Source organism: Rhopalosiphum maidis, chromosome 2, assembly GCF_003676215.2.
Source record: "Rhopalosiphum maidis isolate BTI-1 chromosome 2, ASM367621v3, whole genome shotgun sequence".
NCBI lineage: Eukaryota > Metazoa > Arthropoda > Insecta > Hemiptera > Aphididae > Rhopalosiphum > Rhopalosiphum maidis.
This window is the reverse complement of record NC_040878.1, coordinates 39,782,957-39,799,757: the sequence shown is the minus strand read 5'-3', so window position 1 is coordinate 39,799,757 and position 16,801 is coordinate 39,782,957. Positions and strand designations below refer to the sequence as shown.

At 28.0% G+C, this 16,801-nt stretch overlaps 1 protein-coding gene across 1 annotated transcript in view; it reads right to left on the bottom strand.

Annotated features, from left to right (window-relative positions):
* LOC113552886 overlaps positions 1 to 16,801 on the bottom strand; it is a 146,572-nt gene that overhangs the window by 6,791 nt on the left and 122,980 nt on the right. The window contains exon 4 of the mRNA XM_026955885.1: positions 9,865 to 10,429. Coding sequence (XP_026811686.1) covers positions 9,865 to 10,429 — 565 coding nt within the window. The remainder of the gene's footprint in view (positions 1 to 9,864; positions 10,430 to 16,801) is intronic.

Genomic DNA, 16,801 nt, shown 5'->3' with positions numbered 1-16,801 from the left:
AGTACTTAATAATTATAAACTATATCACGTACTTAACTCCTACTGACCACGTAGTATCAGACCGCATAGTTGAGGGTGCTGGATAATTATTTCCGTTCAAATAATAAAAATATTTTTAATTAAATTGTATTAATTGACCAACTGTTAATTATTAAATACAAAATTATAAAACATTTTTTTTTTCATTTTATCGTATATCGAATCATATTAATTGTTTCATAGGATTAATTTTTTTTTTAATTTTCGTGTTATAAAAAAAAAAAAAAATGAAATCATTCTATTTTTAAATGTTTGTGATTATACGATAATGATAACTAAAAAATAGCATTACTCAATGAAATATGGGAAATTCATTAAATAATTTATAGCATATTAACAATGCAGTGGGGTAAATGATTGCGCGTCACGCGTATTCGATAACATTATTGTGTATGGGTATACATATAATAATATTATGACACATACCACAGACGTATATTATACGGCATACCGGCATGCTGTGTCTACACTAAAACATACGTATTGCACAGTACTACATAATAATATTATGATACTTAAAATTTTTATCGAGTTTTACATAACACGTATATCGTGTCTAGCTCGAGAATTAACCGCGGTTAACGACCAATATTATAGAAGTAGTATTGAACTTTTATCAAACGTTGGCGGTAAACGTGTAATATAATATTATTATAATATTTTATCTATACCAACGTACTCTTTTACGAGTGTCTGGCATAGCGTGTAACTCTTAAGACACAAGTCAACTCACACTTTATTTCGTGTGATCGGGGTCGTTTGGCATTAAATTTATTTTTCCAAGCGGTGAATTTATAATAAGTAATAATAAAAAACCGCTACGTTTGTTTGTTCACTCGTTCAACGCGTCCCCGCGTATCGTCGTCTGCGGCGGTGCGTTATCATTAACGTCCGCGGCAGCTGAATATTCTCTTGATATATCATTATAATAATAATATTATAGTCAGTTCGGACCAGGTCTGTGTTGAAGCGATCTCGCGGAAATACTGTTGTCACGCGAAAAAAAAAAATGCTTTTACTACAATTGTCGCTATTATCAAAACGCACCCCTAAAGGTATATATTGCACTGTCGGTCGGAGATAGATGTTTTGAGCGATGACGCCCACGTCATCATCATTTACGTGGTGTAATATTCGTATGCACAGTACGTATAATATATAGTCTGCTGCCGTAACGATAATTTCTAGGGCGCACCGTCTAAGGCTGCAGCGTATCTGTACACCATATATTGTGTGAACTGTGATAATTTAGATATTTGTTATTTCATATTATTTAATGTACAGTAAAAATAAAGAGTATTTTGTGAACGAGTATTCTCTCGGAAGCGATAGAAATTAATAAATATAATATTTAAAAATGTATGCATATACATGATATTTATTATATTATTACTATTATTTATCTACATTTATTTTAATTAAAACAAAATAATATATTTATACATGTTATATAAATCTCCAAATTACGTTTGTTCTGTTCGTATAATATTACTAGTTATTATAGTATTATTATTGTTATTATTTAATATTATACTTAACTTGCTTTATTTAGTGGTTTTAAAAAGTTCACTCGCATCTAAAATATGTTTACTATTACATACATACATTATATTTAAAAAACAGCATAATAACATAGTTTATTATTCATGTCGATATTATTGTTTTTTATGTATACACTATATTATATAACAACTGCACGATAAGACTATACTTTATAGGTATTACTGTTATATTTTGTTTCCTGAGATGGACGGATATTGCTTTTCTCGGAATTCCTAACCGTAAGTGGTTATTAACTGGGTAAGAAGATTCTGACTTTGAAATTGTATGAAGTACGAATATAAATTATTACGTTATAGAATTGCTACTCGCAAACCGGCGAGGCGCCGTTCACCCGCTGTTTGCTTATTGTTTGTCGAGAAACTTGAAGCAATTTGCACAATGGAATTTATTCGCGAGGTAAGAAAATAGAAGTTACATCTGAAATAAAAATGATGTGTAAATAATTTTTATAATTTATTATTGTATATCCATATCCGGTAGTTACACATTTAGTGAACATTTTTGAAACCCATAACAGAACGTTTGAATAGATATTACATTTATATAAAATTTAATACATAAAAAGTAATTGGTGATTTTTCACTTCAATTCTTACTTCATAGCTATATTTTGTTTTATCGGATTTTTTCCTGCTATCGGCCGTCAGTACAGGAATTTATGGTTTGGCCTGTTTAACCATTATGCATAATTTTGTCATTAAAGTCGCATTTAAGTAAAGGAAGTTAAAAATACATTTCACAAAACTAAAGATTTACAGTCAAAGTTTTAACATAGTTGGGTATAATAATAATTGGTGTCATTATCTTTTAAATTTCTGAATTTAACTAAGAAAAAAAACATACCACGGTCTCAATAATATGTGTATTATGTGTATTTCTTTTGAAAATTAATGCCCCGTTATATTATGTCATCAATGTAAAGCGTAATATTTAAACGGAAGCACAGTTTTAATCAGAGAATAAAGATATTTAGATATATCATATAACCATATGGTTATCGTTTAAAATTTTAAATACAGCTTTTAATATTGCATACATTTTATACGATTTTATTAATTGTTCGTTGTTAATTGGGGTTCATTGGACAATTTGACATTTGACGAAATCGCCTTAGACATTAAAGTTAAAATAGAGTATATATAAAAAAAAAAACAAAGCTGAAGTATAAATGACGCCCTGTCACGTTTTGAATAATTTCATAAAAAATAAACACGATATACGATGATGTAAAGAGACAAGATGAGGAGTTCAATTTGTATTCTGTTGTTTTTAAATATATTATTGTCGGAACTAGCGTCCGAGTTGAAGTTTTCGTCATCTCATACATTAGTTATACTAAAGGGGCAGTATTCAAAATTATAAAATATCGTTATCATTAAATTCGTAAGTATAGTATTTTCTATTTTTGATTACAAACTATAATTATATTACGAATTCCGTATTCATGTTAGAAAGTAGTCTTTTATCTTTAAGAATATCATGTGATTGCATATATAATTTGATATATTTTACTATTAAGTGGTAGTATATTGTTGTGATCCTATTCTTATTTGTTTTGTCATACTTTTAGACTATAATACTTGCGGGATTAAGATTTAAAATATATTAGTATTTTTTTTTAAATAATAAAATGAAATTAAACACTTGTTTCTTTATATTGTTTTTTAAAGTTAACTACTTAACTGTATATTCCATAAAACTTTAAAGTGTCTTATATTACAGCAATGGAATTCTTTTCGTTCGTATCATTATTAATGTAATATAGTATAAATTACCAGAACGAGACACTTCGAAGCGCTTCAATTACATAGTATAATGCAACTCGTGAGGCCATTCGCCAATATTGCTATTTTCGTTCGACGGTAACGGGACACCGAGATAGTTATATAAAGCGAGTATTATAGTACCTAGTCTACCCTATAAACGCTTACCATCTAACTTATCTTTTACATTGAAACAAACCCAGCTTATACACTTTTATATAATATATAATATTATTATATACGTAGATAACGTTTTTATTGTTTTGGTTATCTAAATTGTCTAAGTTGGACACCAGTTTACCATTACTATCAATTTGTTTAACTTATACATATATATGCTAAAATGAAACAGAAAATTAAAATAAAACTGTATTCATATCATTTTTTTCAAGAGAAACATTATAAAACTATACAAATTAAAACTTTAAAATTTAGTTTAAGAAATTCAACGAATACTCAATAGTACTCGTATATCTCGAAATAACAAAAATTTTGTTAACATTCGTCACAATAAATTAGAATTATTTTTTAATTAATTTTTATTTTTAAAATAATTTTAATTATATTTTTATGATAATTTAGTATATTAAATTTTAATTATCTTGGCTTATTTTTGTATTTATAAAATTTCATGGTATTTTAAAAATACAAAATTCTAAAAAAAATAAATTCCGTTATTTTAACTTAATATTTTTTAGTTTAAAAAATCTAGATTATTTTCACACCAAAATTAAAGTATAAATACTGATTCACCGAGTTTTAATTTGACTATTTTCAATTAGGTAATTGAATTAAATGAATACTAAAATAATGAATGATACTATATTTATTATTATTGTATTCATTCAATTCTGTCTAAAGAACCATATCTTCTATTATAACAGCATGTATAATATTAACATTCAACTACATTTAACTTATTTAATATTTATATATTTCTTCAAATTAGTTGAAAAAAATTTTAACGATCTCATAACGTACCGTATACGATTTCTGTATTTCATAAATCATATCATTATTATACGTGTATGACCATAATATTTTTGAAAATAACAAGGTTTTACAATATTAGGAAACATGAATTATACATTTTCAGGTTTATTAATATGTTTTTTTTTTGCAAGATTTTTTTTTACCACATATGCTCTTTCGTTAATACGAAGTTGATAAAACTCTGAACGTCACTCGTTTCATATTATTTATGGTATATATGTTCCATGCCAAGGGAGATACTGTATAACGCCTACAAGTAGTATGAATTTACTTTTACATACTCTTACAATAACGATGAGCACAGGGAGTAGTATATGTTTCAATTGTAATTGGTATGTAATTGCAGTATAAATAATAATGTTTCAAGTTAAATATAATTTTTAGCTTATTACGTTACGAAAATAATTCATGTTTTTTAACGAGTATATAAACTTAATTATAACACCACTACCCACTATAGATCAGTGTTGATATAGTATTATGAGTTTAATTTCTCGATAAAAACGAAAATCGTGTTCAATCCATACCCGACAATTTTGTAGTAGTGCGTAATGGCAAAAAAGTGTAAAAATAAATTCTTTATAGGCAGTCGCATTTTTTTTTTTTTTATTCAAAGTGGAATAAATCGAAACTTTTGTTTTATTTTCCAAACTAAGCTAACAGAATATTGGAATCTCATTCACAGGTTTTTTACAGTATAAATCGAGTGCTGAAAATTGACAGTAAGTATATTATGTAGTGTTTTCACATTAACGGCTCAATATATCATCATTACGTTATCAAATATGTAGAAAAAAAACTGTATTAATATGTTATTATAACTTTTTCTAATGTATTGTACAATATGAAGACGTTATTTGAAATAAAAATTAATGTATACCAAATAATAATAAACGCTATTGGTTAATATAAAATGTAATGCATAATATTAAAAAAAAAAACGTAAATACATTTTAATATACACCATCCGTGGATTTATGCAAATTTTATTGGATTAATAAAAAATCAAATCGGCATGAAAAAAGCAATTTAAATAATAGCTATACAACAGACACTAATAAAACAAAAACTACAAGAGTACTTATTAAACAAGACGTAAGAAAAATTTCCATTTGACGAAAAAAAAAATAAATGCGTTTGAACACTGTCAACGATTAAGATTTTATCTTGTGGAAATTGCATGACATTCATAATATATACCTATTGTAATCTACCTATTGAGAAATTATATCTAATTGTAATGTATAGTACCTAATATCTTAATAAAATAATTGTTGTTGACTATGTAGCGATATTCTATTTAGCGAATATTTACGGAGTCTAATTAATAATATGATGTTAATTTGATTTATAGATCACTTATAAGATAATATAATAAAAATACTTTATAAAATGTAAGAATGCAATGTACTTGTGTTTTGTTCAGAAAAAAACTATCGTTTTAAAAAATTCAAGATGTAGGCAACTCCATAATATAATATTATTTAAGAGTTGTTTTCGAATATTTACGAAACGTAATACTAACGGTTATATGGATAAAAAATCTTTCGTTTGAGCTTAGCTATTATAATAATACTGGGAAAAACAAACAACTAAAACGTCTCTTTCGCTACTCTTGTATGCGTGATGGTTCACGCACAAAAGTGTCAGACGATATTTAATTATTTCTTACGGCATGTAGAATTAACTTGGTTGGATCAGAGACATATTTCCATTAGGAACGCTCGAGATTCTAGGAATACCAGGATTTACAAGATACTTCCAGTGGTGTTCCTGTTGAGTTTTTTTTTTTTTTAATCATCAAGTCGTTGTATAGGAAAAGATAAACGATTTTTGCGTTTGCGTCCGCCACAAGAACAAGCTGTAGTAATTATTGCATCGGGATTTTTGGCTTAATTACACTTTAAAAAGAATGATAAGCATAGGGCTTATCCTTAAAAAAATCTTTGATAGTGGTCTTAGGGCCACGATATTTATGATTTATCGTTCGTTATCCTACATTCATCGGAATATGAAAATCACCTTGCGGATAACAATGAATAATATATTACACTCCAAACCGTGACACTTATTGACTTTATTGAATTTCGATAAATTCGTGATGCAGAAAACTTCTACTATTTTAAATGTATACGTACGATTGAATGACTAACATATGTAATATTGTTCGCCTTTATTGACTCACGATGGTTTTATATAATATATTGTTCGGAAAAAATAAAATAATATTGAATCCCCCATTAATATGTTATGTTACATTTTTCCAAAGGGTGTATTTCAATTGTTTCAAAAGGTATTATTAAGTTATTATTACAAAAAATAAAATATTTTAAACAATTTTATCATGAAATCGTAACAGTGGAACAAAAAAAGTTGATTACTTATATTTGGAAAGATTTTAAAGTAAGAAGTGCTGAATAGTATAGTGAATTGAAAATATTATACATGTGGATGAACTTCTGAAATACTAATTTATGAGTTGAAAGTATGTCCTGATTTTTTATTTATACTCATACCTTTTTGTAAATTTATAAGTTAAGTTTTCTTATTTTAGCTTAGATCTTAGACGTAATTATTAGTACCTAATATAAAAAATCTTCATAATTTCGTTAGTTATTATAGATAGATATGTAATTAAAAGTTAAACTTAGTTATTATATTATTGTATTTCAATAGCTGAAACAAATATAAACGCATTATAATATTAAATTAAATTTGTTAATTATGTCCATTTATAAAATTAAACATTAATACTAATTTAACGTGAATTTACTCACACCATACACCGTGTCCTTAAACATCAGGAAGCTTATGCGAACAGAGATTTATTTTCTACAGGTTCCATATAGAATAATAATATTTTTGTTCGTCCAGCAACGTGGTTTGGAGAGAATCGTTAAAACCAAGCAAAACGTCCGTAAATTTATTTGTTGGTCGTGTAATCCTGTATTGTAGTGGCACATTCGATTTGGAATAATCTCGTGAAATTCGATCGTTTTTGTCGTGGTAAAAAAATATAATTTATATTACGTATAATACGATCGGCGATATGTCCCTCAAATTGGTTTACTACACTGACTAGGTCAATGTAATATATATATATATATAAATATATTTATTATACATTTTTATTAAAATTAAATTGACTTTAAGCGAACAACAATACTTAATTAGATTTATCTTGTCAATAGGTAATTCTTAAGGAGTATCGGATGTGAATGACAAAATAAAAAAATTAATATATTATTTTATGTTTTCAGATAGCATTATGGTATTTTAGATGACATTATTTAGTATAATATTGTATATTCTATTATATACAAAATATAAATATATGCAAATCTATTTTAGTTATTATGGTTACTATGATTCATCATTGCATAAATTTAAAACAATGCAAATTTACGAGCATATACTGAAAAATAATTGAATCTAATTATTGAACCGTGGTAATATTAGTAATGGAAAAGTTTAGAGGAACATTTCAAGAAGTGTACCACGTGGTTCCACGTGGTCATTAACTTTGCTTATCAAACTTTAAATGTTTACAACTCATTAAATACTAGTTTAAAATTTTCTGAAAAATATTGTGCTTTGAAGTTTGAAATTAAAAATATATGTCAAAAGAAGACTTTAAAAAATCATAGAAATAAAAAATAATAAAATATATTTTTTTTCAAAAACTTCGTCTTGTAAAGTCTACAAATAGTATGGAAAAAAATCAATGCTTTTCGATCTACTTAAACCTAACCTTTTTTTTACTGAATAGGTCAGAAAATGATTAAAAAAATAATTGTAATTTATTTTAAACTATAAACATTTTATGATTTATATTAGTTATTCGAGTATAATACAAATTTGATTAAGTCTTACTTCTATTTAATATTTTATTAAACTGTTTTAACATTCTTTCGTACTTCCGTTTTAAATAAAAACTGTAAAATTATTCTATCTAAATTTAACTATAGAAATCATACATAATTTAGCCTAAAATTTTAATTTGAAATGTTCGTAGAAAAACATTTTTATTGTAGTATTCAAATTTATAAATGTTATACCTTTATTTTATTGAAAATTATAATATTTCATAATATTTTAAATTTTGGTCGAGTGATGAATGTGTTAATTTTTCATAATGAGTGATTTATTTTAGTTTTTAAATGTTAATACCATACTCCTTATTAGTTGCTAAATACTTGGTATATTTAAAACATGGTTCAACTATTCTATGATCCCTAAGATCAGTTTGAAATTTTCGTCAAAATTAGTCGAGTAGGTTTTGAATATATAAATAATATGAAAGTCTCTTCTGTTTCAGTAATTAATAGTAATTTAATAAACAAAAAATATTCGATTATGTATACGTTCATTTTTATATAATTTGATAGTAACTAGTAACTGAGTAACTTTGTGTTTTTACTTTCTCCAGTTAATACTTAAATCTAAATAAAGTCTCAAAAACCAAAACGTGCATCTATAAAGCTATTACACACAAAGTTAATATTTGGTGATATACTGCATCTAAACACGGAGCCAAGCATAACCGTTCCATATTCATTCACTAGAAGTAGTTCAGGTGAATATACTACGTAGTATCGAGAATATTTGTATGTTCACAGGTAGCACTTTTCAGCAAGGCGATTTTAAAAGTTTAATCGAGAATATCCTCCTCAAGCTCATTTTTTTCTGTGTAACACTAAATAATAGTGATTTATAATAAAAAAACATAATCTATGTTCACAACACTTTTTAGCAAGGCGATTGTAAAAGTTTAAGCGGGTACTTCCTGTTTACACCATTTATTTTTCGGTATAACACAAAATTTTAACGGTGATTTTATTTTTAAAACAACACATCATGTAATTGTAGTATATTCTGGACATGCAGGGTATGCATTGTTTCTTATTAATGAAATCAGTGAGCAAAAATTATTGCTAGATTTTTGAATTTTCATTTTTATAAAATTAAATCAAAAAATTAGTTATAGTTAAAATTCGAAAAATAATAATAGAAGTTGATCGAACGATGGTTTACTAACTAAACTGAACTTGATTAAAATATGAACAGCTTTTGACACAAGAAACTTAATTATTTACTAATAATGTATGATAACACGTTGACGATAACTTTTGCGATAATAAAAGAAATCGGTTGTGTAATATTGTGAAAGTTAAGTATATACTTTAAAAAAAAATTCACTGTTATAATTTTGCGTTACACAGATAAATAAATGGTATCCTCACTTATACTTTTACAATCTTATTGCTAAAAAATATTGTGAGCATACATTACCCGGTAACCGGTAACCGGTTTCAAGGTCTGGCACAAACATCTACTATTAGGTACTAAAATTATTACTGAATGTTTCTAATCTAAATTTACCCAATAACCTATTTATATAATGTAATATCACTATGCTAAAAAAACCAGCTCATAAATATAAACTATAATTATAGATAGCTGAAAAACGGTTAAAACTAAAACGGGTACGACGGGTGGACACCGACCTGGACGTGTCGGGAGACGCGGGCTTGGACTCGGGCGAGGCGACCTTTTCTAGACCCCGAGACAGCCGCAGCATTTCGGCGCCAAACTGGTGCAGTGCCGACATGGTGGACGGCGTGGGCTCGGTGTCGGGCAACCACAGTTCGCGGGCGTCCAGCGACGTCATTTCCGTGTCGGTCGACCCGACCGACGGGTTGTGCCGGAACGACCGCGGCGTGCCCCGACAGCTCGCGCTGGGCGTCACCGGCCGGTGGTGGTGACGGTAATGGTGACCGGACCGCGGGCTATTTTCCACGCTGTCGGCGGCCCCGCTGTCGTCTTCTGCCGCGGCCGTGGATCGTGAACTCGATGACGGCGCACCGTCGCCGGCGCCGGTTTTCATGGCGTTCGGTCCAGCCGTTGGGTCGCCGCGACTCTTTTGCTTTCGACCGCCACCGCCGTCTGCCGACGAAGTCATCACGCCGGTCAGCTCTTCGCCAGTCGCGGAACGGATGTCCGTCTCGTCCGACCGCGTCCTCCGATAGTTCCGGCGTAGCATGCGCCGCCAGCTCCTTCTTGCCGTGTTGTCTGAAAACAGCAAACAGACAAAAAAATACGAATTATCAAAAGAGAATTTAAACAATATCTCGGTTTATTGGTCGCGGTTATTGCTCATTTCGTTCGCTGGAACAGTTGTGTGTGTGTATGTATGTGTATGTGGGGGGGGGGTAGAGAAACGCTGAAACCGATGGAGATCATTCGCATCCATTTAAGTCCATTCCAAGAATTAGAAAATGGGATCCTAGGCCAGGATGAGCTTTCGAAATTGTATACATCTGGACATTTGATATAAACAACGTAGAAAGTCAAGTCCAAACCGATTTTAAAATGGACATTAAGAGGTTATGTACGAAAACCTTTGAATAAAATTGGTGGTTTGAAGTTGGACTTGTAAGTCACCCGTACTGGATTCTGAAAAGTAACCATGTATTAAATGAAACGTGACGGAGAAAATTTCAATCTGTTGTTCCTGGTCGATCAGAAAAAATTCAACACTTTTATGCGATCAATGATTATTGTTCGTGCGCATGCACAGCAATATAGCACGCAGCGATACGGTCACGTCACATAACGCGCTAATGATGATTCATTACTCAAGCACGCACTTGGAATGTGCAACCCCCGCTGAATTCCGTCGCACCCAATGCGTCCATAATAATCATGAAAATAATTTAAACCAATTTATAGATTCATTAACAGTCAAATAATAAAATATAATCACGATAAATACTGTACTTCATTATCGCTGTACCTACATACATATTTCACACATATTGAAACAATTCGTATGTAATTTTTCACCAAATTACAAACATAATATGAAATATCTGTACAGATTGATCCACTGAGTATGCCACTCATTTTTGTGTTTTAGTAATGTATTTATTCATATTGTGATAATATTTGGAATTTCTAATATAAACTGAAAAATACCAATATTTACCATATTTTCAAATATTGAGATTTTTATTTTATACCATTTAAAAATATTTTTCTGTTAGAAATATTCACTTCATGCTTTTAAAGAAAAATAATAATTAAGAATACACTGCCGATTATGAATTTCTTTTTTTAAAAACTAACAGCATTTATAATAGTTAATGTCACTGCTAGTTTAGTTGTTAATATACTATTTTTATGCCACAATAATATACTATGAATCGCGATGTACTTGGAATCAATTGAAAAATATGTCACATTTTTTTTATACATCGATTAAACTATTTTAATGTATACACTTTAGACTTAATTATTTCTCTAAATTATTTTAAAATGTTTCGTATATATCTCTACGATTTTTGCGAACGTCAAAAACTATGTTTTTTTTTTTTTTTAGCAAACTTTTCTAAATGCAAAATAAAGTAGATTCAAGCCACATATTATTCAGCCAGGTTAACTTTTGATATATGATCCTATGTTGAACGGTACACGTAAACTATTCATGTGGGAGATGCTTCTGATAGGTAAACGTATGCAACTATTCATTTAAAAATATAGTATATTATATATGTATACATTTATTTATATACTATCGAGAATTGTTATCGTAAGATGACAAATCGACGAAATCACAAAAGAAGCAAACAACTATTGAAGTCACGCAGTATATTATACATTTGTTATGTATAGTGTAATGTATATATTATATACATATATAATAATATACTTACAACACAGAAAAGCCAACTGTTAAAATAGCGTTATTTTTTTATTTTGAAGTATGCCTTTGACTTATGACGCCAAGCTTATATATTTCCAGCAGATAAACAATACATTATTACTACCAAACTAAACACGTGGACACCATATTGATTAGACATTAAGAGAGCAAAAAAAATGAAAGAGAAAAAAGTTGGTCTTTTCTGATGTATATGAAAAGAATAAGTTCTCTGGAAAATAATTATATCTATTTTTAAAATCAATCAACTGTGTAACTGTTTGGTAAGACTTGAAACGTTTATTCATTTATCTAACTCGTTAATATGGTACTCTTAAGGACGCACGATTTAAATTCCATAAAAAACTATAAAAGTATTTTACAAATACAAAACAATAATAAAAGTAAGTATTGCCACTTAAAAATAAGAAAAATAGACGATAAAAAAGAAATAAAAACATTTTTAATTTATAAAAATATAGTAGGTATTTAAATTATTTAATTTCATAAAAAATAAATGTTTGTGAGCACATTGACTAAAAATTAATAGATAAGACGTTAAATTGATTTTGTTCTATTTGACAATATGTACATTTTAATACTCAAGTTTGTGAAGGATCAAAATGTAACACATTTTTCTAAACGTGAATAATTTAAATATATATATCCTTGTTGAGTTTAAAGCATTAAAAAGATTTGTGTTAAAACGAAGCACTTAATCGTTGACGTATCCGATATTTTATTATTTTTAAAATGTTTTATCACCGACGGTTTGTAACACGGCGTATTGTATAAGAAATTAGATAAATAATGATTGTTCAGATAAGCAATAATAACTTATAAAGTTATAACAATAATCGTCAATATTTTATTTATGACACTTAAATCTTTATATAATTTACATGAAATCTTTATTGGTATTGTAAAAAAAAATACTTTTAAAGAAATTTAAAACAATCAAATTTTATATGATTTGCAGGCTACAATTAAATTATGTAAATTATAGTTCCAGGAAGATATGATCTCATTCAAAATACATAATTTAAATAATCGTTGGTAGTGTTTGATGTCAATGATGAATTATCAAAAATGTACAAAATATTCTACGAGTAAGAAAGATACTTTTTTACCAGTCAGTGATCCACCTTAAAAAAATATTGTTTCAATAGGATGAGTATACATGGGAGATAACATCTTGGATAGGTGATAACAATCAACACTCATCTGTATATATTTTTTACAAATGCTATCAAAAACATAAACGAGTTGTGTGTTTTATATTTATATTTTAATGTTATATTTAATTCTGTTGCGTTATCAAACGACAGAGGATGGTGTACGGAAAGTTAGAAAAAAACATTTTGTTTCACTGCCATTTGGAGTGCAAAAAAATAAAAATTATAAAACATCGTTGCGCGTTGCATATATTTCAGAGGTTTTTTGGGTTACGTCGTAATATTATTATACGAACCCTTCTAAAGTTTTTCGGAACTGTTTTATTTATTTTTGTAGATTTCACGTCCATCTGTTGATCGGCTTAAAAAGTACCCATACTCGGATTAACGCGCGACCACTGTAATTCTAATGAAAGTATTATTTATTAGTATTGAGATTCAAAGTTGTTACGTTTGGGTTAGTTATCGAAAAGCATACGTACGCGCTTGAATAGTTTCATCCCGATTTCAATCAGTCAGTTTGAAAAGTTTTCATTCGATATCGTGTATGAGTATAATATTATATTTCGATTAAAGATAAAGAACACAAATAATGTTACCATAATATTATAATATACGTGCAGTTTAAAATTGAGAGTATTCGCATGATCCGTTCAAAATTATAATATAATATTATTATATCATAGTAAAAAGTAACGAAAATTCAATACAAATTTTAATATAAATATAAAATGAAAAAAAAAAATATATCCACTCCTAAATTTATATTTATCATTTTAACGTATAACTAGAGAACAAGACGAGTGCAGAGTTTGGTATACACATTAGGTATTAGCTTGTACGTAGTATTATTGATATTATATCATACCACATAATAATAATATTATAATGGCGTACAATATTTATATTATATTGTATTTTATTTATATTTTAAATACTATTTTAAACACTCGTTGTTTTATAATTATTTTCGTGAACAAAAAAAAAACTTTTGTTATTAATGTATGAGTACCAAAAAGCAATGTTATATATTTACATTTACCTATTTAAAAATGACTGAAACAAAAGTTATTTTGTTTTATTTTTCAAATACTTTTTTTCTGATTGATGTGTATTGTAATAAAAAACAATAAACATCAACCAAAATTAACATTTTATAGCCCTTGATTCGTATAACTTGTGTAACTGATACGCAAGCCTAACGTATACGTATGCATATATATATATGTATAGTTTAGATATATTTAAATGTATAGGTACATTAGTGCACGAAACTGATTTTTATGTTTGAAAGAAAAAGAAATTTAGTTTTATTATTTCTGCCGGAAAACCAAAATGTTGGAATAATCGCGTGGGAGGTCGTTATATAGCGGAAAATGGCGACGCCCTAAAATGTACAGACAGTCGATTATTTAGTGTACAATATTAATTCTATTATATACAGTAATTTATTTTATTTGCGCACGCAATTTTATTTCCTATCGCAGTAATTTGACGATTGTATGTGTCCGTAAGTGCCCCCCTGACTGCAAAATCGATATGCATTTTAAATTTAAATTTACCAACAATTAGTATTTGTATGATATTTGTGATGAGCTTTTATTTTTGTACTAATAAATCGAGAGGTATTAAATTATGTTTAACAAACAAAAGGGGAAAGTATAGATAACAGTTTTGCTATTTAATAGGTATCGAGTGCACCTCGTAATTGAGTAGTTCACTATTTCACTAGTTTACTATTACAAACAGTGAGTAGTGACAACCGTTAAGCATGTATTAATAAATTTAAGTTTAATGATACACTATTGTGAGTGAAGAAAATAAAGAACACCGAAATTTGAAATATTTTATACGCATTCTATATGGCATTCCGCACATGCGTTTTCCAAACTATTATAGTGTAGCGAATACTTACACACATACCGTAATTATTATGATATTGGTGAAATATTTCAATTACGTACAATGGCCAGCTGGTATACACACTACCTACGTGATTAAACGCTGCGGTGTCTCAGCAATATTTTTCAATCCGCACACATAGTAAATGCGTATAACGCAGAATAATAATTCAAATTATACGAATATGATAATATATTATATCGTACAATATACACGCGTAGATAGTGTCTGATTGGTAAATATTTGTAGCCCCACAAAGAAGAAGTTGGTGTTATAAGTGAGGTATATAAAATCGTATCCTCGTAGCTGTACGTGTAGAAGAAAGCTACTAAACAGTAAAGACGTAAACTAAAAAAAAAAAAAAATATAAATCAATCATTCTCACGTTCATCTTCTAATACAATAATCAAGTTTTAATTCAAATGGAAACAAATATACTGTAATAATTATAATAATATATTATAATAATTGTATTTATAATAATTTTAATGTGCTAATATAATACTGCAAATGTCATTAACATCCAAGATCTAGAGCTAAGAATAAATTACTCGGAGTAGGTATGTAGATCGTGTTGTCTCCAAGACGATTAAATTGATATCATGGCACGAATTGCAAATTTAATGTATATTATTTTTTTGTTTAAAGTTTTACATATCGTTTATGATATTTATGCTGATAACCATTGAGTTATAATGGTATTTATTATATATATATATAATATTCTACATTTGAGAGCTTTTTAATGTAAATTATATCTCACAACAATCGCGGTTTCATTTACTAATCGACGAAGAAATTGTTTTCGTTTTAACTCAATCTTTGAGTATTAAATTTTTATAGGTGAACTGCATGGTATGTAACTGACGTATAAGTGTGAGATTTAAAAGCTTGTTCAAGCCTACTGTCGGTGTAGTGCTCAGAAACGCACATTATATTTGTTCATCTCAGAGAACAAAACGTTTCTTACATAATGCATTAGAATACTTTGTATGTCTTGTATTTTCAATACTTTTTTATTTATCAGTTGCAATATATATTATAATATATATTGTATATAGTAAGTATAAAATAATAGGTTTGAAAAGCATGTTCGATTTTCACACTAGAAAAGATTTTATCAATACACTGGAAAAAAAACTGTTTAGTGTGAGAAATGTTTAAAGTAGGAACTATAGTTATAAAATAAACAAGTGAAGAATTTATAATTAACGTCATTAAAATTCGACATTTTAAGAGTGAATCATATCATCTCATTTTTATTCGGACGATGTATCTAAAAAAAATATTTAAATTTTAAATTCGATAAAACAATAAGTATCGTTAATTTTAACTTGACGCAGTTATTCATTGAAGCTTTTCAGTTTAAAATTATTTACTTAAAATTGTAAGTTAAGAGTAAACCGATTAGGGCGTAGAATAAAAATATTAAAAATAATTTGTTACTTTGCCAAACATGGGCTTATATTTCCGCTGAGTTTCAGAACACAGATTTAATAGTATAATTAACTTTAAAAAAGTTAGAAGATTTTTTAAAGTTCGGTGAAATCGATCATAATAATTTTTGATTAAAACAATCGTCGGTTAAATTTAAACTTTAAATCAACAGTTTATTGCTAATAAAATATATCCAAAAATATTATAATTTATTAATGACATAGAATG